This window comes from Haemorhous mexicanus, chromosome 19 (assembly GCF_027477595.1).
Source record: "Haemorhous mexicanus isolate bHaeMex1 chromosome 19, bHaeMex1.pri, whole genome shotgun sequence".
In the NCBI taxonomy this organism is placed as follows: domain Eukaryota; kingdom Metazoa; phylum Chordata; class Aves; order Passeriformes; family Fringillidae; genus Haemorhous; species Haemorhous mexicanus.
The window spans coordinates 1,501,351-1,526,965 of NC_082359.1; the positions used below are offsets into that span (position 1 = coordinate 1,501,351).

Consider the following 25,615-nt stretch of genomic DNA (forward strand, 5'->3'; position numbering starts at 1 on the left):
GCAAAAGCACAGCCATGGCAGGGGCAGTAGTGTGGTATCATACCTGTTTAAAATCACTTTATAGTAAAATTCTGGGTTTATTAGCAGCATATAACTCCAAAGGAGGTGCAGTTTGAAGTTACTCAAATCCATATTCTTTGAATACTCTGGAACTTTTCTAGGGAAAGGGAGACTTAGTATCATCCCAACTCAAAGGCATCAGGGACTTCACAAAGAGCAGAGTGTTTTGGAGCCAGTGTCATATTCTAGGCAAGGAGGATGGGCTCTCTATTTCACTTGTATCTTATTTACAGAATAATCTGCCTAAACCAATTCTTCCCATCTCCAGGCATTTTGTTATCCTTCAGATAAGGAAACATATTTTTTCCTTTTCATCTCTGCTCAAAGCAATTCAGGGGGATGCTCGTGAGAGCACACCCCTCCCTCCCCAGTTCCCCCAGCTCTGGAAATGCCAGTCTGTCTGGTTATGATGGTTTGCCCAGCTGATAGGACAACAAACACACTTGTGTTTTTCCAGAGCGTTTTCTGATCTTTCCCAAGACCTTTTCCCTAGTTCAGTTAACAACAGCTGCTGGAAAGCTCCTCCCTGAGGGAGGAGAGAAGACCTCATTGATTTTACAAGAATAATTTCACAACACACAAATAAACCAGGACTGGTGCTGCTGTCGGGCGAGGAAGGGTGTCTGCAAGTGAGAGCTGTAGGCGTGACCCGCAGGGCTATGCTGGATCATGTTTGCCTGTCGCTTGCCCTTGTGGAGGTCCACTGTCACCTGTGAGTCGTGGCAATCAGGTCACTTTCTGCCTTGGGGCAGCTGCCAAATGCTGAGTAGTAAAGGAATCAACACGACCGTGGGGCAGGAGCAACAGGCCGGCATGAAGGAAAAACAAGTGTTAGAAGATTTGCAAACGCACGTTGCAAGGAGAGACACAGAGGCCCTCTTCCAAGAGCAGCCTCAGACCGGGAACCAGTACTTGGAAGACACTTTGCTTCGGAGTTACTTGAAAACACACCTTCCTCCCAAGGTCAGTTTGTGTTCCTGTGTGTACCCACAGGACTCTGCCGAGCTGCTGCTTCAGACTCAGAATTGAACATTTGTCTGAGCCTTTTTGTGCCTTTGAGTGTTTAACTGGAGGGAATTTATCAGCATTCCTTAAAACCTGTTGTGTTTGAGAGCAGGGGGGACGAACACTGCCAGGACAGACACAGCAAGTGACTCAGTGGGCTCCTGGGACTGGGCTGAGTGTTGCAGTGCTGTTTTGGGATTGTCAGCATGGGCATTTGTTGTCTGGTCATGTAGAGAAAGGAATTTCTGAGAGAGGAATCAGACTAAGATGCTCGCAAACTCCGCTTTGTTCTTCCACCTCTCTTCCTGGGGAAAGAGGGGTTTTAAGGAAAATTCCTAAGGGCTGGGGCTGTTCTCAGCCAAGTACTCAAGAGGGTGGAAAGGCCCCTTGGGGGCTTGGTTGCTCCCAGCACAGGTTGGTGGCATTTCACTTCTTCAGCCAGGAAAGGCTCTGTATGGATTTCAGGAGTGCAGACGAGGGGGTGAGGCCCCAAGCTCTGGATGTCTGTGCTGTGAGCTCCAGTCCTACAGAAACCCCTGGGAGGAGGTGGCTCACCTCTGGCTGGCTTCTGCCATCACCCCAAGGGCCACAAGAGTGTGATGTCTCTCCATGATTTATTCCAGCCATGACTTCTAAAGCTACCAGATGATCAGAGGGGAGGGGACCTGGCTTTCAGTGAGGCTCCCACTTCCCCTGCTTGCTCTCTAGATCTGTGGGGCCTGGCAGACACAGTGTAGGAAGAGTGAGGTAGCAGTCCTGGGAGCTTGTCACAGCCATCCCAAAAGAGAGGAATGAGGCCTCCCTAAGCACCACCGTGGCCTTCTTGGTGGAAGAGAAGACAGGAAAGGAGGATGCCTTTGGGTCACCATGAAGGTCCTGCTCCTAATTTGCACCTTCAGAAGAATCATGATTCAGGTTTCCCAGAGAATAAAAGGATCAGTACAACAAGGCTGCTTCCACTCCTTCCCCAAACTGAGAAGAGCAGCTCCAAAACCTCCCAGAGAACCGGGAGCAGCATTTTCCTTTCGTTTCTTCACTCAGTCCCAGTGGGGCAGTGTTGCCTCACTGCTGGAAAGGAGAGCCCGGGCTGCTGCCTGCAGCACTGAGAGCCTGCATTCCATGGGAACACCATCCTCTCCAGGACAGCAGCAGCCCCTGATGCTTTGGGTGTCCCACCGAAGCTGGAGGCTGACTCCTTTTGTGCTATTCCATGTCAAACACAGAAATTTTCTTGAAATGGCACAAAAATTTGCTTTCTCTGTTTGAAGGTGATATAAGGAGAAGACTGAATTAAGCATCTGCTTTTGCTGGGTGTTGTTGTGAAGAGGGATCTGTCAGGCTTTGCTGCCCTGAAAATACATCCTTTAATAGAAAGGATATCTATCTGCACTCCTAATGTGCATTAATTTGCACATTTCCCGTATCTTTGTGCTTGGGACATCAAAGGACAGATTAGGGTGAATGAGACCACCCAGCAGCCTCAGCCCTGACCCAAATGATTTTGTCCTCTCCACGTCCCAGTGTCCTTTTTTGGAGCACCGAGGCTGCTGTGTATGACATTCAGCAGTCACAAGTGTAGGAGTTTTGATTTTGTTCCTTCACCTTGGAAATAAACACTTTTTTTGGGGTAGTTTGGTGGATTGACAGGCTGTGTATGGTCAGGGCATGAGCTCCCAGTGAAGCAGTTGGGGAGTTTTAGGAAATATGGATGATGGTGAAGGGATTGTTGTATGAATTCCTTCTATGCACCTAGACCAAGAGATCTGCTTGGCAGACTCATGTTCTTCTGCTTGCAAAAACCCACCAGGTCAACAGTTCAAGAGTCTTGTGCTTCAGCAAAGTCCATGAACTTTGGATTTCTGGGTTATGCCTCGGAAACAACCTTCAAATTGTTGTCAAGCTGTGATAAAGATTAGTGGTTCATGCCCATGGCAAATATGGGTGTGGCGTGAGCTGGAGCAGCTGACAGGCTCTCGTGCATGGTTTTGGCTTGTTTTGTGATTTTAACACTGTTTTGTTGTTCTGCTGAAGGGAAACTGGCTGGTCTGAGGATGGAGACTTCCAGAGTGGCACCTGAAGAATGTGTGTTTGATCTGCATCACACACATGGAATGGCAGAGGGAGGAAGGAATCAATCACACAGGGTGTAGATTAATGGAAGGTCAATACAGGGACAGGCAGGGAAAGGAAGAAGCCATGTTTGTATTTCATCAACAGGAAATTAACAGGGTTTATAATTGCAAGAATTTGGGTGCAGCAATGATGGCATTCACCTCCTTTATTATTTTATTGAGGAGGGAATGAGCATCTCTTGAGAGGCAGAGAACAGCAAAAAATATTCCTCTCATGGAAGCAAATCAGGTGATTCTTTGACCCCCAACACAGTCTTGGATGTGTTTAGGCCAATGAGGTCCAACAGGGCTGGAGGTTGGGTCCTCCTTGACTGATTTTAGACATCTAATATTCAGGTTATTTAAATCTGTGTAACTTCACTTGGCTTTACTCATAAACATGGAAGAGAACTTGCAAAAGGCAATTCCTGTCACCCTGAAATAGGGATCTGAGGGGGTTGGAATCAATCACTCCTCTGTGAGTGTTGGTTTCCCTCCATTAACTATGGATATATTACTCCATGCAGATCAGCCAAGCCCAGCAGAAACGAGGGCACATGAATCCTTCAGGAAGGATCCTTCAGGAAGGATCCCTGGGTACAGGGTGGGAATGTGAATCTAGACATGTTGTGTGCTAGGCTGAAGCTGAAGAGGCTGCTCCATCCCTCCTTTTCTAATCTGACAGGCAGGTAGCTGCTGAGCCCAGTGGAAGTTTTCCTGTACAGATGATGGCATTCCGGTTTTGGCAGCCTTTCCCCTGGCATTCTTCTCCAGCAGTAAATCGTGGAGTGGCTGAGGGACCTCTGGAGACCGATTCCTCCAACCCCCCTGCTCGTGTGCATCTGTGTCATTCTCAGCCTTGACACTAAAGTGCTTCTGTCTTTTGTGAAATCCAAACATGCTGCCAAAAGTAACTTGAAAAAGTGATTTTTAGGGGAAAAAAGAGAAAAAGTGACAGCAGAGCACAACTGTGCCAGCAGAGGCTGAGGGAGCTGTCATGCTGTGTTATGGAATGCATGGAAGGGCCAAGTGGCAGGAGGCCACTTGCACTGCAGGACAACATGGTCAGTCCTCTGCCCTTCCTGCTGGGACTGAGGCTGGGATGTGCTGAAGGGCTCTCCTTGTTGCTCCACAGGTCCTGGAGGAGGTGCATCAGGACCTGGAGAGGTTTGGAAACCGCCTGCTGACCGAGATCCAGCATCTGAGCTGGGAATGTGAGCTGAACCCGCCCGTGTTCCGGCAGTTTGATGCCTGGGGGCGGCGTGTGGATCACATCCACACCTGCTCAGCATGGAGGAGGATGAAGGAGATTTCAGCAGAAGAAGGGCTGATTGCTGAGGCCTATGAGAAAAGATACTCCAACTGGAGGTAACTGGGGCAAATTGGGAATGACTCAGTGCTTTCCTGATTATTCTTAGCAAGGTTTATTCAGCGTTTTGCAGGACTGAGCTGGTTGTGTAACCAGCAGCAGATGCTGCATGGACACCCGCACCACCTGCTGTCCCCAGCAGCTCTGTGTGTCCACTGCAATGTTCCACCTCACCAATGATAAGCCATAACTAATGGCCCACGCTTGATCATAATATTCTTTGATGTCACCTTCCTGACTGGGGGGCCTGGCAGTTCCCCGCACCACTCCAGCGTTGTGTGTGTTAGTTGTAATGCAGCTAAAGATGTGGGATTTCACTCGCAGGTGTTTTGTATTCCAGACCATGGAGACAGACCCACATTTCTTATTGTTAAAAACTGCACAAGCTGGCCTGGTGCTGGCTGTCCCACTGGGACTGAGAAACTCTGCTGCTCCTCTTCCCTCTTCCTGGCTGGAACAGTTTTTGCCCTCTCAGAAATGAGTGGTCTGATCCTCACCCGTTCTGGCTGTAATTTTTCCTCGCTTCCCTGTCAAGGTATTTTATCCTCGTGCTGTTGCACTGCTGTGTAACCCATCTGTTTTCCCTCTGTCTCTCCCTCTCCCAGCCGCCTGTACCAGGCTGTCAAACTGTACTTGTTCTCAAGCTCCTCTGGAGGTTTCAGCTGTCCACTGGCCATGACTGATGGGGCAGCCAAAGTCATTGAGGTATGAGCTTGGCTGGTCCCTGAGGGCACAGCCCACGTCCTGGCACTGCAGGTTAGAGGCAGGAGCCAAGGATGGAGGAGCACTGATCCATCTGGTTCTGGGCACAGCCCTTCCTTGCTCTGTAACTCAGCTCTGTCTCCCACTGCCTTTCTCCATGAGATACAAAGCCTTTGTGCCCATGCCAGCTTTTATATTCACTGACAGCACAGTGTTCAATAAGGCCTTTGCTGCGCGTGGCACCTGTGGCACTGCAGGTAGCTGGAAAGGTGTCCCAAGTGGAAGTGTCCAAGGCCAGGCTGGACAGGGCTTGGAGCAACCTGGGATAGTAGAAGGTGTCTCTGCCCATGGAAGGGGGTGGCACTGGGCAAGCTTTAAGACCCCTTGCAACCCAAACCATTTCTATGATCCTATGAATATATTTTTACTACAACACAATTTGTTTTCCCACATTTATGTTCAGTGGCAGTTAGATATAATAGGCCAGATCCATGCCTGATGTAAATTCACCAAACCACCAAAACTTTACCAATTGGTATGTTTGGCTCTGGATCTTAGTGACCCCCTTTGCATTGCCTCAGTGGCTATGTAGGATTCAGAGGAAAGTATCCCTTAGGTAGCCAACCCTGGGCATTTAAATTCACCAAAACTTAAAGCAGCAAAAGGCAGTTCCCTCTTCCCTGCAGCTCTCTGGGTGCTGGTGACATCCAGCTTACATAAACCTTGCAGATGGGCTGTTTGAGACCTCTCTCTCCAGAAATCCAAGGGGATAGGGATGCTCAGCACTCCATGTTGTAACACAGGTCTGCACCTTCTGTCTGCACAGTGCTGCAGCAGCTGGTGGGAGCTGTGCTGGCTCACAGGCTCTCAGCAGCACCTGCAGATCCTCTGCAGTGCAGGACACCCACCTGGCTTCCAGACTGCCCTGGCTGAGCCCTGAACACACCAGTTAAGGCAACTGTATACTGTCAACTATTGTGTAATGATCACCTCAGTTTATTTTCTCTCCCCTCAAACAGTCACTGGGTATTCCTGGATCTCTGAAAAATGCTTTTGACTGTCTGACATCCCGTGACCCTGAGAAGTTCTGGACCTCTGGCCAGTGGATGACAGAGCGAAGGGGTGGCTCCGATGTCGGTACGTCCTGGGGAGTGGGAACAGATGTGGCAGTGAGAACTGAGCACAAAGGATGTGGGGAATCTAAAAAGCCAGGGAGCTGGTTTAGGACTTCAGCAGAAATCATCCAAATCCTCAGCACAGCTCTGCTTTTTATTCAACAAAAGATTCAGTCTCTGTCCTCTTGTGCACATAGAGCCCTTTGTGTTCTTGGCTGTGGTAACTCCTGAAGAACTGGATTATACGCACCACATTTCTTATCGAGGGTCAATGAAAGAGATTAACAGCTCACCCATGCTCCATCTTCATAGTGAGAAATGCCTTAAAGGAGCTGCTGCTTATGCTGTAAAATCAGCATTGATTGACACAGAAGTTCCTACAAGACCAGGAAATTTTCTCCTCTGTTTCAGCAAACGGCACCGAGACGGTGGCCAGGAAGCAGCCGGATGGCACCTATTGTCTGTATGGATTTAAGTGGTTCACATCAGCAGCTGATTCTGATATGTCATTAACCCTGGCCAGGATAGCAGATGCTGAAGGACAGGTAAACCAGCACTGTTGGCTGGGGAACCAGGGGAAGGAGCAGGGGCATTCTTTTTCTTCCTTGTTGCATGGTAATAAAATCCTCTCTGTGCCTTGCAGTGTACCCAGGGCTCCAGAGGCCTGTCCCTGTTCTTCCTGAGGGTTCGGGATGAGGAGGGGAAGCTGAACAACATCCAGGTGCAAAGGCTGAAGGACAAGCTGGGCACGAGGCAGATGGCAACAGCAGAGCTGTGGCTGCAAGGAGCCAGAGCAGAGCTGGTGTGTAAGAGTTCCCCTGCCCTGGGGACTGGGCTGCCCTGGCATGGCATTCACTCCTGGGGCTTTCAGCAGAGATCCCAACTGAAAAACCTCCTCTCTTCCACCTCTGTGGCTTGGCTGTCCACATCACAGAACAAATCACTGGTGGGGCTCTGTGGGGGCAGAGCTGAGAAGGGTTCAGGAAAAGATGTGAGAGAAGACAACAACAACAACAAGAAGTTATTTTAGGCTGGTCATTTCTCTAATCCTGGTTCCTGAGCCAGCAGAGGGACAGTTTGTGTAGTGTGCAGGTAGGAGCAAGCAGCAGGGACCAGAACTGATTATGCTCATATGGTCTCCAAAAGCCACTTCTCTGGTAATAGAAACAGAATCTCAGGATAGGATGGGTTGGAAGAGCCCTTAAAGCTCATCTCCTTCCAACCCTTGCCATGAGCAGGGGCACCTTCCACCAGACCAGGTTGCTCCAAGTCCCATTCAGCCTGGTCTGGGACACTTCCAGGGATGGGGCAGCCACATCACACCACAGACTTGGCTAAAATGAGACAAATGTATTTTAAAGCAAGCAAGTCTCTGAGTGCCTGAGGGCAGCCAGGGACAGAGTGGACAGCCCGTGTCCATGTGTCTGTTGACACCATTTTCATTCCCATGTCCATCGCTATCCAAGGCGTGTGAAAGGCTGGTGTCAGCCCTTGTTCCTTGCAGATCTCTGCAGAGGGCCGTGGAGTGGCCACCATCTCCAGCATGCTGAACATCACTCGCATCCACAACATCATTGGTGCAGTGGCTTCCATGAGAAGGTGAAGGCAGCACAGATCCCCCCAGGGCTGAAGGAACAGGACAAGAGGACTTTGCAGTGCATGGCATTGGGCCAAGTGTCCCCTTTGTGGGACAGGCCTGGAGCCAGCAGTGCTGGAGGGTGACCTGTGGGTGGGTGACCTGTACAGGTGTGGTACAGCTGAGCAGGATTCTTATGGTAGAGGGGACTGGAAGGGAATGCTCAGAAGTGGAAAGCTGCTGGTGTAACTGTTCCCTGTGTGTGTTCTCATCCTCCAGGATGATCAGTCTAAGCAGGGACTATGCCTGCAAGCGCGTGGCATTCGGGAAGCTCCTCAAGGACCATCCCCTGCACACGCAGACAATAGCCCGGATGGAGGTGAGGCTTTTGGGAGCCAAGCTGGACCTGTTGGGAAGGAAAGAGGGCAGAGATCCTGTGCTGTTAGTGAGCACAGCCAGCCTGCCTGCACTCAGACTTAGGAGGCCATTCCTGCTACAGCAAAGTGGGTGCAGCAAAATTGTTTTACTCTAGTGGGATTTGATCTGATAACAGACCTAACTCCTCTGCTAGACGTCAGGTTATCCTAAACAATTACCTGGGAGTTTCCCTGAGAGAAAGGAGTGCCCTTACTATGATAAACCATGACCTCTGAAGTTGGGTGTTTGCCTCAGAATCCAAGCCTGACACCACAGTCACCTGACTCTTGTCCAAGACTGGTATGGACTCATCCAACTTCTCTGGCAGTTCCTGCCCCAGGAGATGGGCTGTAAACAGTATTTAAAAATTCTCTTGCAAGGTGGGGGAAGGTGGTCAACATCTGTCAAACATGACCTCAGCCTCCAGAATCTCATTGCCTGTGGCCAGAACTCCCTCTCTGAATGGAAGGGCAGATCCTACCTTGTCCCACAACACGCAGCTCCGTACCCTGGTGCTTCCCAAATCAAAACTTGCCAGGGAAGTAAGCTGCTCAGGAAGAAATCTGTCACAGACTTTGCAGCTCCAGGTGCTCAGAGGTTGACCATTATCTCACAGCCATTACCTTTTGAAAATATGTGGATTTGGGGCCTGGATTCCTTTTAGGAGGTTTGTTAAGACTCAAGTAGGCCTGATGTAATGCATTGCCCCTTTACTGCATCACAGTGTCCAAGAGTGGCAGAGAACCTTTAATATTCCATACTTTGTGCCTTGGCTGCTCAGAGTCTCTGAAGCTGTGGGTCTGAGCAGGCAAGGGTGGCATTTTACCCTGAGGCAATCGCATGCATGGGGTCCTGGAGTCAGCAGAGTCCAGGACCCCTGCCAGTGATCCCTGTCCTCTGCTCACAGGTGCAGGTGAGAGGGGCGTTTCTGCTGCTCATGGAGATCGTTCGCCTGCTGGGCCTGACTGAAACCAACCTGGCGAGTGAGCAGGAGCAGCTGCTGCTGAGGCTGCTCATCCCAGTGGCCAAACTGTACACAGGGAAGCAGGTATGGAGCAGATTGATTAGCCCAGAGTGTGGAATGTTGGCAACCACAGAGCTGGGAAGAGGAGTGAGTGACACAGCAGTGAGAGCAGGGGATACCTGCAGGACCTGCAGCAGTTCCTGCTCTGGAGGCTGCTGCTCCTGCAGGCCCTCTCTCAGTGTCATTCAGACTTCATTCCCATCTGCTCCTCCTGCAGGTAATGACCAACCTGCCTCAGGAGATGAGCAGGACCCCAGTCAGCCCATCCCAGAAGGAGCTGCTGTGTTGTGTGGGAGGCTGGATTTTTCCCTTCAGGCACTGTGGATCATGCCAGCTCTCTGCATTTTGCAGGCTTCTGCCGTGGCTGTTGAGGCGATGGAGAGTTTTGGGGGCCAAGGTTACATGGAGGACACAGGCTTGCCAGTCATACTCCGGGATGCTCTGGTAAGAGGGTGGCAGGAGAAGATCCTGTGTGTCACCAAGTCCCCTGCACAGCACTCTGGTTCCCTGCTAAAGACACACTCAAGGGAGAACACAGCCCTCCCAGGCTCACTTCCAGGTGTGTCAGCTCCTCCCTCACTGCCTTCCTGCTGAGCCCGGTCACCCCCAGGGAAGGACAGGATGTGTTCCTGGTGCTGAGGCTGTTCCCTAGCACAGCAATGGAGCTGGGCTCCACTGCTGCCTTCCACTTGTGAGACAAGACATCTCTGGAGATATCCCTGTGTGTGCCCTGTGTCTCTGTTCCCTCACACTCCCCTTCTTTGCTGCAGTCCAAAGGCTCCCTGATGCTCTTCCACACAGGTGCTGTCCATATGGGAGGGAACAACAAATATCCTGTCCCTGGATGTGCTGCGATCCCTGGCCAAGAGCCAAGGGCAGGTGATGGCTGTGTTCCTGTCCACAGTGCAGGTGAGCCCACAGCTGCAGCCCTGCTCAGCCTCACCTTGGCAGAGCCTTCTTTGGGGTTTGTGCTCCTGGCTGAGGCTGGCAGGGAACAGGCCCAAACTGAAGCTTTAGACAAGTATTCCAACAATTGGAATTGTGTCTTACAATTCTGCTCCTTAAATAGCTCTTCCAAAAGCAGGATGCAGGCAGTGCTAATCCTGGGATCCTTGTGTGCTTTCAGCTCAGCAGTGGGGAGCTTGGCACTGTCAGAGTTCCTCAAGACAGGTACCAAAATAAGTGTATTTTTAACGTGACTCACCTTCCTGAATCCAAAATAATTTTGTGGTTTTGTTTCTTAACTGGAAAATCACCACAGGACTGCTGAATATTGAACCTCACTAGGGCTATCTACTGCATTATGACTTTCTATTTTTATTCCCTGAAAAGATGGAAAGAGCCAAAGGAATTCCATTTCTGCCTCTTTGGATTTGCTGTTCTCTGGCTCTACTTTTAAAGCTGCTCAGGTAACAGGAGTTCAAAGCAGCTCAGTTTCATGAAGGTGAAGGAGCATCTTCTGGCGTGGCGCATCCCAAAAAGGGAGACAGGAGGCAGGATCAGAGGGTGTTGTCTCAGAGGTGACATTATTAATCCAGACACAGCAATTCAGATCTTGTTAGCCCAGGCACAGCAAGGGAATCCTGGGCATGTGGAGTGCTGGATTTGGTGGTGTGCAGCCTTCATCTTCCCACCCAGACCCCATGGGAAGGGAAGAGGCTGGGACAATGCTTTCCTCCAGCACTGGGGACTGGACAGAGCTTTCCAGAGCCTGAGCAGTTCTCACAGTGGCTGTAGTTGGCAACTTGTGTCCCATCTCACCCCCAGTTCAGATGTGCTCTGTACACAGCACCTCTCTGACCTCCAGGGGTGAGGGTCCCCTTGCCATCCTCTCAGACAACTTTTGAGAAGGGAGAAATACCTCAAATAATTTGAGCACGAAACAAGAAGCCAGATCTGCTCAGGAGCAGGACTGAGCACATCTGCTGGGGGCAAATCCAGCTGCTGGCAAACAGCTGCTTAGGCTGACACTGTGTAATGGATGGGGAAGTAAAGGAGCTGTGGGTAGGCTCTAAAATAATTTAGAAAGAAGCAGCCTCCACAGTCTTACACTGAACACTAATTTAAACAAACACCCCACAAAGGTGCTGTGCCGCACCCTGGAGCAGCTCCCTGGTGCAGCTGGGAGGGCCCCTCAGCTGCTCAACAACTGGATAATCAGGGAGCATTAGGGAGCACAGAGCCGTGATGCAGAGCAGGGACCTGCAGAGAGCACTGAGATTCATTAATTAACGAGCTCCTCAGTGCTCCCATCAATCACGCTGTGGGTGAGGCTGGAGGGGGAGGGCTGGCTTCAAGGTCTCCAAATTCCAGTAATGCCACTGCCTTTACTGTCCCTGTCACACTGAGGCTGCTGCATGTCCAGGGAGAGGGGTTGGGTTGGGCTCAGCAGGGTGGATACTCCATTTCTGGATAGAATCAGACCTGGCCAGTTTAAGCTTTTCCTTTATGCCTCGGGCAGCCAGGTGCTGGAAAGGCAGCCTGGGAGGGATTTCTGTCTGCAGAGTTCTGCAGGAACGTGCTTGAGTTTCTATACCAGAATCAGGTTTTCACTCACAGGTGATAAACAACATCTTTCTGAGCTCCAGGTGTCCAAATTCTTTCAGTCTGTGAGTCTGGTTCATTTTGAAACATCCCTCCCAATCCTGTCTACCGAGGAAATAATTTAACCCATCGTAAAGGGGTTTTTACTGCTCCAATCCATTTCCTTTTTATTGATGCACACAAACCAAGTACAATTTATTTTATGTTTGTCCATCAAGGTTCTCAGTGTGCAGGACTTGTGCCCATTATCAGAGGCTTTGCAGAAAGCAGCATTAGTACCTGTACAGCTCTTGGTTCTCTGAAAGTCATTTCAAGGGTAACTCCAGGTTTTGCTTCTATCCTCTATCAGTTGTCTCTACTGATGGTGAGATGCCCAGTGCTGCTGGGGCTGTGATCAGGAGCAGGAACCAAGGGTGGTTATTATCCTCAGGAAAAGGGAAATACAGAGAACTTCCCCATCCTTGCACAGTGTGACTATGAGAAGATGAATTTTTAGGGTTTTTAATACACAAGTGAGTTTGTGACAAACCACCTTGTCTAGAGGTTATGAGTCTGGAAATCCTGGGGAGAAGAGTGATTGAGAGAGACAGGGATGGAATAACGGAATGGGTTGGGTTGGAAGGGACCTAAAAACATCTCTCATCCCACCCCTGCCACCTCCCAGTGTCCCAGGCTGCTCCAAGCCCCAGTGTCCAGCCTGGCCTTGGGCACTGCCAGGGATCCAGGGGCAGCCACATCTGCTCTGGGCACCCTGTGCCAGGGCCTGCCCACCCTCCCAGGGAACAATTCCTAATTCCCAATATCCCATCCATCCCTGCCCTCTGGCAGTGGAAGCCATTCCTTGTGTCCTGTCCCTCCAGCCCTTGTCCCCAGTCCCTCTCCAGCTCTCCTGGAGCCCCTTCAGGCCCTGCAAGGGGCTCTGAGGTTCCCCTGGAGCCTTCTCCTCTCCAGGTGAGCACCCCCAGCTCTCCCAGCCTGGCTCCAGCCCTTGAAGCATCTCCATGGCCTCCTCTGGACTCTCCCCTGCAGCTCCAGGTCCTTCCTGTGCTGGCCCCAGGGCTGGGGCAGCTCTGCAGGTGGGGTCTAACCCGAGCAGGGCAGTGGGGCAGAATCCCCCCTCCCCTGCTGCCCATGGTTTGGGATCAGCCCAGGACACATCCTGACTTCCAGTTCTGCTGTGGTGAGAATTTCAGGTGGATACTGCACAGGGCCAGTCAGTTCGTGTTGTACTAAAATTTTATTAGCTGGAATTTTGAGCCAGAGCCCTGGGTGTACTTTCAAATTCAATTACAATCTGAAAAGTGCCTCTAAAATAGCTCAGGGCAGTTTGTTGATTGTTGCTTTTGAGTCACTTCAGGTGAAATTTGGCCACATCCCAGGACAGGGTCTCAGCACCAGTCCCACACATGTTGTGCAAGGCTCAGAATCAACTCTTGCCTCAAGAATTTCTGTATAGGGCTGTAATTCAGGCTGTAACTCAGGCTGTAAATCAGCCCTGCAATCTCAGACATATGACAGCGTTTTCAGGTCCTTTTCAGACCACAACCCTAATTTTCAGGCAGCAGGAAACAAATCGAGGTTATTGATGTGGGGCCGTGTGTTCGCTCCAAGCATTGACACAAAATTGTGCTTTTAGCCCTGGTTGGGATGTTCCTCCTGTCACTGTATTTTTAGATACTCATGATTAATCCTGTAAGTAAAAACCACTCTGACCACATGGCTTGGGAGCCAGTGAGAGCAAACAAACAAGCAGCATCTTAAAATTCCTCGATGAAAAAAGAGGGAATCAGAACTATTGGAGCTCTGAAGCTCCTCTGCTGATCCTTTCAGGCAGTAAGGGGTGGTGGGGCAGTGATGCTGTGTGTGCCTCCTCCCAGAGCTGGGGCAGAGCAACCAGGAGAGAACAGGAGCTGCTCCTGCCTTGAGCATTGTCCTGAAGCAGCTCCCAGCCTCTCTATCCCAAGTGTAGAGAGAGCATGGAAAAACCTTCCAGAAGATCCAGGACTTTTGGTTAGGAAGGGAATAAGTGCAATTGGGAAAAAATAAAAAATATTGCTGAGAAAAGAAAATACAAGGTCTTTTTTATCCTTTAAGGACAAATGATGCTTTTACATTCCTGATCAATATTTCCAGGTGTTCATCCTCCAGCTGTGGCAGTATGTCCGTGTCCCAGCCACAAACAGCTCGTGTTGTCCCTGTGCTTGTCCCTGGTGCCATGCTGGCTCCCACCCAAACTGTGGGAATTGATGCCTCTGGGATCTGTGATCCTCATTAGCAACAACCTCTGGGCTACTTCAGAACACCTCATTAGTACTGCATTGGCTTGGAGGTTTATGGGCTTTATGTTGGCACTGGAGTTGTTCTTGTATTTGACCAGCACATGCTGGGGGTGTTTCTGCCCCTGGAGCCTGGAACAGCAGCATTGGGAAGTGTGGAATTGTGGAAGTTTGGGGTCAGAGAACACAGAGCAAACATGGGCTCAGCCCAGCCCAGATGGATTTTCTGGTCCAGTAAGAGGAGCTGCAGCACTGAAAGCCTGAGAAACATAAAAAATTCCTTCTGTGTAGCTGCTGCTCACAGGCTTCAGTCTCGTCTGCAGGTTATTGATGGAGCTAATTAATGAACAGCACCTCCCACCACGCTGTGCTGCTCACATCCAGCCTTTGGGGATGCTCTCCAAGCTGATCCCTCAGTCCTGCTGCAGAGAGAGGGGTTGGAGTGAGAGGAAGATGGGACCACAGTCCACGAGGCAGGGCCAGCCCCAAACACAGGCACTGTCCCATCCCTCCTTACAGGGAATAACACAGGAGACACAGATGAACAGTGTGGGAATGCCGTGCCCAAAGAACAATTCCAGACTCTCTCAGCAGAGTATCCCTGGTGCTTTCCACAAGGGATTTGGGATGTGGCAGAACAGAAGCTCAGCTCAACCAGGGGAGGGTTCAGGCAGTGCTGCTGGCACAGTTAAATTCCCAATGTTCATCAGAATCACAGAATCCTTTAGGCTGGAAAAGCCCTCTGGGATCAAGTCCAGCCATTCACCAGCACTGGCAAGGCCACCACTTACCCATGTCCCCAAGTGCCACGTCCACATGGCTGTTACATCTCTCCAGGGATGGGGACTCCAGCACTGCCCTGAGCAGCTGTGCCAGTGCCTGACCACCCTTTCAGTGAGGAAATTTTCTCTAATATCCAACTTGAACCTCTCCCAGTGGAGCTTAAAGCCATTTTCTCTTGTCCTGGGGCCTTTCCCACTGACATAATTTGGAGAGGAAATCTCCTTTAAATGTGAATTTTCCTGCTTGGACACAGCTTGAGCATATTTGTGCAAGTTATTATATAACCCTGGGAGAATTAGACCTGATACAGGTATAGAGTTAGAGAGAATTGGGGATGAGAGCTGGTACCCACATGCAGCTGAGAAGCCAGAATGGAAACAGCAACGTGCTGGCTCTGGTCACAGGGAATTCTCCCTCCCCACAGCAAGGCAGGGAGCTTCCTTTTGGGCACATCCCCTTCCCTGGCTGCTCCCCTTGTGCCAGTGGCAGCCACCTGGATCTGAGTTTGTTGTCAGCAGCTGGGTGTGCCCAGGGTCCCAGCAGCCCCTTCCCTGGCACAAGGCAAATACACTGGAATTTTTCCTGTGGTTGTTCTCTCTGCAGAAAAAGCTGGAGCTGGCTTCAGGCACTGAGCAGCTGTCCCCAGCCGTGCAGCGGGCACGGGAAGCCATCGGGAGCCTCCAGCAGTTCATGGCAGCCACGGGCTCAGAGCGGGCACTGACCATGGAGCTGGCAGCCAGGGACTTCTCCTACAGCCTGGCACGGATCTACACAGGCAGGGCAACGCAGGAATCACAGAGCCATGAAATGGGCTGGGTGGGAAGGGACCTCAAAGCTCATCCAGTGCCACCCCTGCCATGGGCAGGGACACCTCCCACTGTCCCAGGCTGCTCCAAGCCCCAGTGTCCAGCCTGGCCTTGGGCACTGCCAGGGATCCAGGGGCAGCCACATCTGCTCTGGGCACCCTGTGCCAGGGCCAGCCCACCCTCACAGGGAACAATTCCTAATTCCCAATCTCCCATCCATCCCTGCCCTCTGGCAGTGGAAGCCATTCCCTGGGTCCTGTCCCTCCAGCCCTTGTCCCCAGTCCCTCTCCAGCTCTCCTGGAGCCCCTTCAGGCCCTGCAAGGAGCTCTGAGCTCCCCCTGGAGCCTTTTCTTCTCCAGGTGAGCACCCCCAGCTCTCCCAGCCTGGCTTTGAACCAGGGGAGCTCCAGCCCTTGGAGCATCCCCGTGGCCTCCTCTGGACTGGCTCCAGCAGCTCCAGGTCCTTCCTGTGCTGATGGATTTCACACCAGGAAAGGGCTGGGAATCAGCCATAGATACCTGATTCACACCCGGGTCAAGGGTGGAGCTCTGAAGCTCAGTCCCACCTTTCATGCCGAAGCAGCTCAGCCTTCAAGCACTGCTGAGAAATAACCACCATCCTTTTTCCCTGAGCCCTGGGCTGTTCTGGCAGGAGCCTGGTAATGCTGACACCTCCTCCTCGCCCGCAGGAGCTCTTCTAATGGAACACGCGGCTCGGCCTGACGCTTCCTCCACGGACGTCTGCGCTGCCCTGAGGTAGGCACAGCCCTGTCCACCCCGAGTGTTCTGGATGATTCCATGGGCAGTGCCAGAGGCTTTGCTCTGCCTCCGGAGCCATCCAAGCCCTGGCCGTGGCCAGACCTAGGAGCACAGCCGGGAACAAGCGGCGACTGCTCTCAGCCCCGGGGCTTTTCCCTGCTTGGCGATCTCCATTCCCGCACTGACGGCGGGATCTCACCCGGGCACGGCTCGGGTTGGCACCAGCCCCGTGCGTGTGGCAGGACCGGCGCAGCCCAGCGCTCTCTCCATCCAGGTGGTGCAACCAGGAGCTGTGTCCGGTGGCCGTGGAGTCAGGGAGGGGCAGCTACGGGGCCGGGGCAGCGCTCCAGGACAGCGCCCTGGTGTTCGGGAACAGCCGGCTCTGAGCGCCCGCAGCCCTCGCAAGGACACGAGGTGGGTCGCAATCCAAACAAGCCCCCAAAACCTCAGGTACCTGCAGACTCCAGGTGTGGTGGAATGTCCCATTCCACAAGGGGCCGGACCAAATCCTTTAGGAGTGACCCCCACCTGCCCCGGGCCTAAATCCACGGCTTTGGGGTGCAGACACAGCCCTGAGAGTCACTCCAAGGTGCTGGAATGTTCTCACAGTGCTTTAGGCAAAGCCCCAGTGATAGGACCCGGACAAGAGCTGGAAACAGCAGCTCTTCAAGTGCCAACACGCTTCTTTTTTTAAGAAAACAAACCAACATCAAACTGAAAGTTATCTGAAGCTGATTACATCCAGAAACCCACAATTTTTCCCTGTTCACCTTCCTGCTTTCCAGTGCTGACCACAGACTTCCACCCCTGGGTGGGGTTTGCTCCAGGGGCAGCACTTTCCACCCACTGTGGCTGCGGACATTGGCCTCCTCAGGAACTGCTGCTTTCTGAAGAAAAAAGGGATTTTTATTCTCTCTGGCCTCCAGAAGGTTGATTAATTCCCTATGCACGTGCCCTAATGATGCTGCAATCCATCCTGACATAAATTCTACATAAGTTTTGGACTGAAATCCAGTAATTCTCCACCTAAGCACTGGCTGTGGGCTTCTCCTTCCCCTCAGCCCATCAGTCGATCTGCTTGGTATTGCCCTGCTGGCTACAAGTTTTTAATTAACAAGTTGCTAATATAAGAAGAAAGGCACTAATAGACTGAAGACAGCTGGAATTTATAGCTGGGAAATGCTGCAGCAGCAGACACTGAGTGGGAAGAGGGGGAAGGAGCTGTGTGCTGAGGTTGGAGTTGTCCAGAGTTTCAAAGATGGCAGAGCCAGGAGGACACAAAGGATGGCTCTGGGGAGGAGCAGAGTGGAGCAGTCCCAGCAGGACACAGCAAGGGAGGCTCCATGGGCTCCCTGTGTCCTGGCACAGGGATCACAGGCTGAGCCAAGCAGAGCTTCCCTGAAATCACCCAAATGCCACGAACCAGCCCCAGCAGCAAAGGGCTTCTGTTGTCTGTGCATTGCAGGGAATAAAGAACATTTGGGTCTGGAAAATCTCCTACGTCACAGAATCATGGAGTCATGGAATGGGTTGGGGTGGAAGGGACCTTAAAGCCAATCCAGTGCCATCCCTGCCATGGCAGGGACACCTTCCAGTGTCCCAGGCTGCTCCAGCCCCAGTGTCCAGCCTGGCCTTGGGCACTGACAGGGATCCAGGGGCAGCCACAGCTGCTCTGGGCACCTGTGCCAGGGCCTGCCCACCCTGCCAGGGAACAATTCCTGCCCAATCTCCCATCCATCCCTGCCCTGTGGCAGTGGGAAGCCATTCCCTGTGTCCTGGCACCAGGACTCTGTCCCTGCAGTTTGGTGTCAGAGATCTCACAGGGGCCGTGCACAGGAGCTGCTGTGCCCTGTGGAGCTCAGGGGAATGGGAAAGTGAGGGAGCAGGGCAGGCTCTGAGTGACCACGGCAGAACATCCACCCCCAGATGTGCCCATGGCTCCAACAGGAGGTGGATGTGACCCAGGAGGGAAAGGCCACGTGCTGGAAATGTTAGCAGAGCTGATCAACACCTGGGATCCCCCCCTGCTCTCCCTAAGGGCTCATCTCCAACTGCTGCCAATCCAGGCTTCTCCTTTCCCCAGCCTATTTTACATTTCTGAACACCAGGATTAATTTTTCCTCATACATGAGCTGTAATTTGCCTAAAAATAAGCCCCTCAAACTGGGAGCTCTGCAGATGCACCAACTCAGAGAAAAGGGACTCTGAATTCCTCACCGTGTAGGAAAATGACAAATTTATTAAGATCTAAATATTCACTCTGAGGCTACAGTGGAATAAAGGCTGTTACACACATGAGGGTCTGACATTTCTAGTGCTGCTGGAAGTGTCAGCTCTGTCCTCAGAGCTTGGCATGGTTTCAAATATTTCATGTGCTTCAAGTAAGTAATTGAGACTTCAGATGTCATTTTAATATAAATCCCACCCAAAAAGAGGACAATCAAACCCATCACCTGCTGCCACTGCAAGGTCTGAAAATCATTTTGTGACAGAGCTGTGGGAAATCAGTTTAAAACCTGGATTTGGTAAATAATAAAGTCAAACTTTAGCAGCATTTATAAAATGCCCAAGTCCAAAGAACAGTGAGCTGAAATCCTAGAGTGCAACAATGGGAGCTGCGGCAGCTGCACTGTGGGAAGAGATGGACAGCTCCGAGCCCGGGGAGCACCTGGGCCTCCTGCAGAGCTGCCCTTTGCTCAGTGCTGACTCCAAACCTTGTCCTGGGGAATTCCAGGACTCTCTGTTCGATAGGCCCTGAATCTGCTCAGCTTCCTGCCCGTGGTTATTGATTTCCCTTTGCAGCCTTCCAACACCTCAGGACCTCTCCCAGGGCAGGCTTCCTCCCTCTCCTGCAGCCTTTCCCAGGTAGTGGAGCAGTTCCCAAACAGCTCCTTCCCTCCCTTCCCCAGCAGAGCCGTTGGTTTCCACCCTGCCCCAGCTCTGAGAACTGAGCCCTCCCAGGTGAGATCCCTTCTGCCCAGTGACTCCAGTGCCACCTCTCTCTGCCCTTCGGGGGAGGAGGGGACCCTGGGATGAGAGGGGCCCCCTGTTCCCAGTGATTCCTGACCCTGTCTGAGATCCCGACTCAGGAGGCTGTTCCACAGCCCGGGGGCAGCACTGAAGCCGCCTATCGCGACAGCAGCGCCAGTGTCCTGACAGGGTCATGGGCTGTCTGGGAGCTGGGACAAAGGAGAGAGGGAAGGAGGCTCCTTAGGAAGAATTGATCACGGGGAAATGAGTTTTGACACCTCCAGCCGTGTCCTCCTCTGGCAGAGCTGCTGCACCTTGGGGAAGCTCAGAACTCCTCTGATCCCTCTGCTGGGGCAGAGACCCACACTCGGCATTTCCCAGACCAGAAACTCCCGGCAGCGCTGTGCCCGGGGCTCGTGAGAAAGCTCTCAGGAGAAACTCAAGTATGAGAGGAGCTCCAGGAAATACCACTGTGACGTGTAACTGAAACACTTTGCATGTTCCTTACACCACCGAGCAGGATTCCTACTTTTCTGCTCCAGATTCCATCAGAGCGGCTCTACCCCAGCCTGGTTTATTTTGATTTAATGAACACCAGTGAATCACAGAAGGATTGTGCTCAAGGTCTTGTGATGACACGTCTGGCACCACACTCCCCCAGCTGCTCAGACCCCCAAGAATTCAGGGCAAATCCTCAAATATGTAAGAGAAGAAATAAATGATGGTGGGGGGCCTGAGGACTGTGCGCAGCTGGAATGAGCAGGCAGTGCTTGGAAAATGGGAATAACCCTTGTGCAGGACCAACATCAGTTGAGTTCTCCACCTTCTGGGACAAAGAGATCTTAAACCTGAGTGAGTTTGGTTTGTTCCCAAAGAGCCACAGCTCCACCATCCAGCACCAGGATAAGCCAGGTGCTAGTGGGAATGGAGCTTCCACTGCCAAACCCCACAGAAAGCAGGGGGAATTCCCTAGAGATCATTTGGATAACATCACCAGACTGAAATACCATGGTTGGTCAAGGGGAAAAAGAAAAACATGGTATGGAGGAAACTGAGACTGGCACTTTTCTCCATCCTGGGAAAACCATGCTGATTGTGCCAACAGAACCTGGCAAGGTGTGTGTGTTGTGTGCTTCCCCCTTCCTGGGACTCCTGCACCAGGAAAACCAAGCCTAAGATCTATTTTTTTCTCTTAAGTTTAGGAGTGACAGCTTGTTTTTCCTTGGGAAGACACAGCATAGAACAGAAAGCTGAGGGCAGCAGCTGTAGCCTCCCTTTCCAAGGCCTTGGTGTTCCTGCTGAGCCTCCAACACATCCCTCCAAGGGACAAGGAAGAAAAATAAAAAAATAGAAAGTGTGTTAGCAAATGCTCCCATGCAAAAGTCTAAACTTTATTCACTTTTATTTATATATTTAACAATTCTAAAGTATTTACTTCTCGCTTTTGACAAAAATGAAAAATATAGGAGCACTTTACTCTCTTGCGGAGAGAAGGGTTATTTCTGTACACAGCTACGGAGAGACGGCTTCCTCCTTTACATACAAAGAAAAAATAATATTAATAAAAAAAGTGCTTCATCGATCCAAAAAAGCCTAAAGAGCTGCAAGCTTTTATTCACACTGTACATCCCAGCCCCGGCCCAGAGCAGACCCTCTTGGCACGTGCGGAGGCTCCGGCTGATTCTGCACCCCAAAGCCACACGAGGTTGGGGTGTCCTCCCACCCCGGCCCTGCCCCCTGCCCCTCGTCCCGCTCTGCACAGAACAGCGACGCCTGTGCCTCTCTTCCAGCCCCCACCGCTGGGTTAGGAACAGATCCTAAACCTGCCTTGGCTGGAAACCTGTCCTTCACTTCACTTCCAGTGTCTCCTTCTCTAGACCTGTGCCAGGGAGATCCCAAGACGCTCCGTCCGTTCCCAGACCCCTTTCCCACAAGGACGCAGCCTCCTCCTTCCTGGGCATTCACGCCGGCGCACGGATCCCGGCAGGGTGGGAAGGGCACAGTCCAACCACCTCAGCGTCTCCCCCGAGACCCACTGAGCTCTGCCAGATGGTTTCTCCACGTGACCCTCCCTTTGGATGATGTGATTGTGACATTCCAGGGAAGGGAAATGCTCCTTTCCCAAGGTTTCTTGGATTTTGAGCTGTTGTATCTAGAACTCTCAAATACTCCAGCAGGATTCTTGGGAATACCATAGAGAATTTGGGATTTTTGCCTAGGGAATGCACTGTGAGCAGGATCTACTCTTCCTCCTTGCCGGATTGCACTAAGCAGGATCTATGGGAAAGGAAAGGGATCAGCACCTACCAGTTGGTTACAAACGGTATTTGGGAGTTTCACCCTTCAGTGAGGTGAGTCTGATTGGGACAGAAGGAGGAAGGGGAATCCATAATGTATTTTGGATTGTTTTAAGCTCCTCAGGCAGCTTTTTCCTATCTGGAGTACACTGAACACAGCCTGGGAAAGGAGGAGCATCCCAGGAGGGTGCCCAGCACCAGCGCAATCCTCACAGGCCGAGCCCCGCGACTCCGGCAGGTCCCGGCTGCCTTCCGTCAGTTTGGATCGTCCAGTAAAGTGCGAGTGACCAGCCAGGACCTGACCATGGCAATGCTCCGCTCCCAGAGGGACTCACACGGATGGGGCAAGGACAAGGCAGAGGTCTGCTCCTGTCTTAGTTGGATTGAAGCAGGAACTGCGTGGTCAGACCTCTGGCAAGGCCCGGTGTGACGCCTGGCTCGGCTCTCACCAACAGCATGTGCATTCCTGAGCCAGCATTCCAGGTGTTCCTGCTGCGAGGGCTCAGACCTCACGGATTGTGTGTGCAGGTACAGAGCCGCCAATGCAGGAACCTGCCTGAGACCCCCTCGGGCAGCCACTGTGAGAACAGAGAGGGAGAAGGTCTCTGGGGAAGGAGATTCCCACCTCTTCTAGCAGCAACAGGTTCCCAAACAGCAGTTTTGGGTTTGGAATAACAGGAGTGATTGAAAGCACTGGAGGCTGCAGCTGTTCAGGCTCTGCACTCCAGCTGACCCAGCTCCCTCTGCTCCCTGCTCCCCAAAATCCTCGGTCTGCAGCAGTTCTGCAGTGGGACAGATAAATACCCCCAGGGATCCTGGCTCTCACCAGCTCCCTCCCCACCTCCAGGACCCTCCCGCAAACAAACAGATATATTATTATATATACACACACGCACGCGCGGGGACACGGACACACAGACAGGACAGGCAGGAAAGGGGGAAGAGCTGGACAAGGAGAATCCCACAGGACCCCATCCTCGAGGTCTGTCCCGCCGAGCAGCGCCCATGGCCCCAGCTCCACGCGCAGCCTCCCGGCCCGGGCTCCGCCTGCCCGTGGGGAAGGCTCGGCTCAGCTGCTCCCCCGCCGCTCCCAGGCCAGGAGTTCAGTTGGACGTGGCAGTGATGGGCTTGTCCAGTTCGAGGTCCAGGCTGGAGCTGCCGGGGTGGAGGCTGCTGTAGCAGGATTTGCAGACTCTGCTGGGCTCGAAGAGCTGCTGGCTGGGAACGGGCACCTTCTGGTTACAGCAACTGGAGCAGAACACGTTGCCACAATTCCTTGCATCAGGAACAGAGAAGAAATGGAAAAGAAAAGATCAGAAGGAGTTTGACAAAGTTACCTGAGGTGTAAAATCAGATATTCCCAGTGCTGGGATAGGGCAGATACCTCCCTACAGGCCAGGGCATGGGCAGGGACAGCTCCAGTGTCTGTGCTCCTCCCTCCTACGGACGGAGTAGAGATCCAGGGAATGGGCACAGGAAGGAGCATGGAGCCAGGGCCAGTGGGGAATTGCAGGTCATTAAATGCCTCTGTTCAGCACTGCCCTGAGCCAGGCTGGACAGGCTGTGCTCTCTTGTCACACAGAGAGCTCTCTGCCATTCACCATGGAATGATTTAACTGGGAAGGGACCTTAAAAGCTCACCCAGTGCCACCCCTGCCATGAGCAGGGGCACCTTCCACTGTCCCAGGCTGCTCCAAGCCCTGTCCAGCCTGGCCTTGGACACTTCCAGGCTGGATGTGCTGCAAAGGAGCTCCAGCACTATGCCAATGCCACGCTCAGGGGCACAGGGCTGAGGGGCTGAAGCAGAGCCACTACAGGCCCTTCTGAGCCAGGCCGTGGGGAATGTGGGGAACACTGGGAATGGGGGGTCCTGGCCATGCTCACTCAGCTGATCCAGCCCTGGCTCACAGGAGGGATGTGGCAGTGCTGGGAGCAGGCTGGACTCTGCTCAGAGCTGGAAAGGTTTAAACGTGGAAATGTCAAAGTCCTCGGTTGCTACCATCCTCCCACTGCCCCCACAGACACTCCAAAGGTCCCACACTCCTGCATCCAGGAAACTGAGCCAAGGAGGAACATGCAAAGCCCGGGGTGGGCAGGCAGGTGTTCCATGCACGGGTGGGCACGCGCAGCATTCCCGGCACTGGCGGAGCCGCACCGGCACATGCACCTCGTTACTGCTCAGAGTCATTAATTACCTTCTACAGCCCCCCTCAAAACCTGGGAGCCCTGTGTGCCCTGTCTTCCTCAATTCCTACAAGGAGCTAGGAGCAGCACTCCAGGGACCTGGGTTTTGCCCTCTCCATTAACTCTCTGGCATCAGGATTTGGTGCTCTCGCTGTTCTGCACTGGAGATTTGCTGCTGCCAAGAGACTGCCAGGGAATTCTGCTGACACCCAGCAGCTCTGATTAATCCTTCCTTGCCAAGAAAGGAGATTTCCAGCTGCTGGTCACTGATGGGGAGAGAAGCAGCAGAGAAATCCCATTTCCCACTTCAGTGGGCTCACTTCCTCAGTTCCACACAGCGCTCCGGGCCTCGGAGCTGGAACCCCAGCACGGGAAGGCTGACAGGGACCAGCCTCTGCAGAGGTTCTGTAGACTGGAGGGCCCTGCTGGAAATCCCTGTCAGAAGCACCTGCAGGAGTGGGAACAGCCCTGGGAGGTGCTACACAGCTCCCACAGCCCCATCTCCCTGCTCAAGGAATGATTATCCCAGAATAGCTCGCTGATGGATGAGAGGAAAACCAACCAGAGGGATGAAAACAAGGATCTCTTTGTTGAAGCTCACCATTCCTAACATATGCTGGGGTTTTTGTTGTTTTATCCTAGACAATGGTGCTCTGACACTGCTTTGGAAAGCTCTGGACAGCTCATCCTTCTGTCCCGGTGGTCCCTGCTTTGCTTCAGAGATTAAAAAGAGACATTAAAAACCAGGCTGGAAAAGGGATGTTGCTCGTTTGAGGAAGGGGGGCTGAAAGCCATGTTCCCCACTCCTCTCCTCATCCCAAATCTCAGATATTCATCGGGTTTTGGTTATCCTGACCCTCCACCAGCTCTGTGGCACCTGTTCCAGCCATGGGACTTTCAGTCCTTCTAAAACAAGTAGCAGGTTTTTGCCAACACCCTGCACAGCAATACTGAAATTGTTTGGTAACATGTCCCTCTCCCAGAAATACGGGGATAAAAGGGAAATTATCAAAAATAAATGCATGAAACTTGCAGGACAGTCTCCTGTCAGTGAGCAGTACACACATGGACTGACAGTGAGTGTTAGTCTGAGCCACATCCCAGTTAAGCTCCCAAAAGCCAAGTCCTAAAAGCCTTTCTGTGAGAAGAGAGGGCTGTTCACACAGATCCAAGCCCTAGCAGCTCGTGCTGGCCACCCCCAGCTTAGTTCTGGTGATTTCCAGGCAAGTGAGAAACAAAGAGGGAGGAGAGCTGAGTTAGTTGGGAGAAGTCCCCCAGGAGAGGCTGACGGACAACGGACAGAGGCTGCTGGAAATGCTCACCAGAGCTGATCAACTCGGTCAGTGTCCCTGCAGGGAGGAGAGAGAGCTCAGGGCTACAGGCACAGGGAGCAAACATTGGCAACCAAGGAAGCTGGAAGGTTTTACTCTGCTCAAGGCCTTACACTGTGGGGTTCAATTCATTGCCACTCCCAGGGAGGCGTGTAAATGTTTACTACAGAGATACTCGTGGTGCTGGTCTCACCAACAGCTGGGTCACTGCACATGTGGAAGCTGAAGGAGCAAAGACCCTACAGGGAGATTTGAGCCAGACCTGAAACCCTGAGTCCATTTGAACT

At 52.3% G+C, this 25,615-nt stretch overlaps 2 protein-coding genes across 9 annotated transcripts in view; one reads left to right on the forward strand and one right to left on the reverse strand.

Moving 5' to 3' along the window:
• Positions 1-605: 605 nt before the first annotated feature.
• On the forward strand, positions 606-21,107 carry LOC132336235 (acyl-CoA dehydrogenase family member 11-like). Of its 3 annotated transcripts, none has more exons than XM_059863506.1 (15): positions 609-1,023; positions 4,312-4,544; positions 5,151-5,250; positions 6,267-6,384; positions 6,774-6,907; positions 7,006-7,164; positions 7,867-7,961; positions 8,218-8,317; positions 9,263-9,403; positions 9,731-9,823; positions 10,181-10,288; positions 15,586-15,757; positions 16,477-16,543; positions 16,821-16,960; positions 20,719-21,107. In XM_059863506.1, exons 1-14 carry the CDS (start codon positions 730-732, stop codon positions 16,930-16,932), a joined length of 1,926 nt encoding a protein of 641 aa, XP_059719489.1. In that variant the 5' UTR covers positions 609-729; the 3' UTR covers positions 16,933-16,960; positions 20,719-21,107. The 3 variants fall into 3 exon arrangements, with proteins under 3 accessions (XP_059719490.1, XP_059719489.1, XP_059719488.1); XM_059863505.1 differs by lacking the exon at positions 20,719-21,107 and adding an exon at positions 17,332-18,039 and having other exon boundaries at positions 610-1,023; XM_059863507.1 differs by lacking the exons at positions 10,181-10,288; positions 20,719-21,107 and having other exon boundaries at positions 606-1,023; positions 16,821-18,039.
• MTMR3 (myotubularin related protein 3) overlaps positions 20,887-25,615 on the reverse strand; it is a 75,283-nt gene continuing 70,554 nt past the window's right edge. For 2 of the 6 annotated variants that reach the window (XM_059863499.1, XM_059863498.1), the window contains one exon: positions 20,887-23,088. In XM_059863499.1, coding sequence (XP_059719482.1) covers positions 22,917-23,088 — 172 coding nt within the window. In that variant the 3' untranslated portion in view covers positions 20,887-22,916. Of the gene's footprint in view, positions 23,089-24,592; positions 24,712-25,061; positions 25,347-25,615 lie in introns of those variants that run through there. The other 4 variants (XM_059863503.1, XM_059863501.1, XR_009488827.1 and 1 more) reach the window with 3 other exon arrangements.

What these genes read in the sequence shown, in the direction of transcription:
- LOC132336235 (XM_059863506.1), top strand. Translation starts at nt 730, where the DNA reads ATGTTTGCCTGTCGCTTGCCCTTGTGGAGGTCCACTGTCACCTGTGAG. An exon ending in TGTTCCTGTCCACAGTGCAG is followed by an intron (nt 10,289 to 15,585) that starts GTGAGCCCACAG and finishes TTCTCTCTGCAG; the next exon opens with AAAAAGCTGGAGCTGGCTTC. An exon ending in CCTGGCACGGATCTACACAG is followed by an intron (nt 15,758 to 16,476) that starts GCAGGGCAACGC and finishes CCTCGCCCGCAG; the next exon opens with GAGCTCTTCTAATGGAACAC.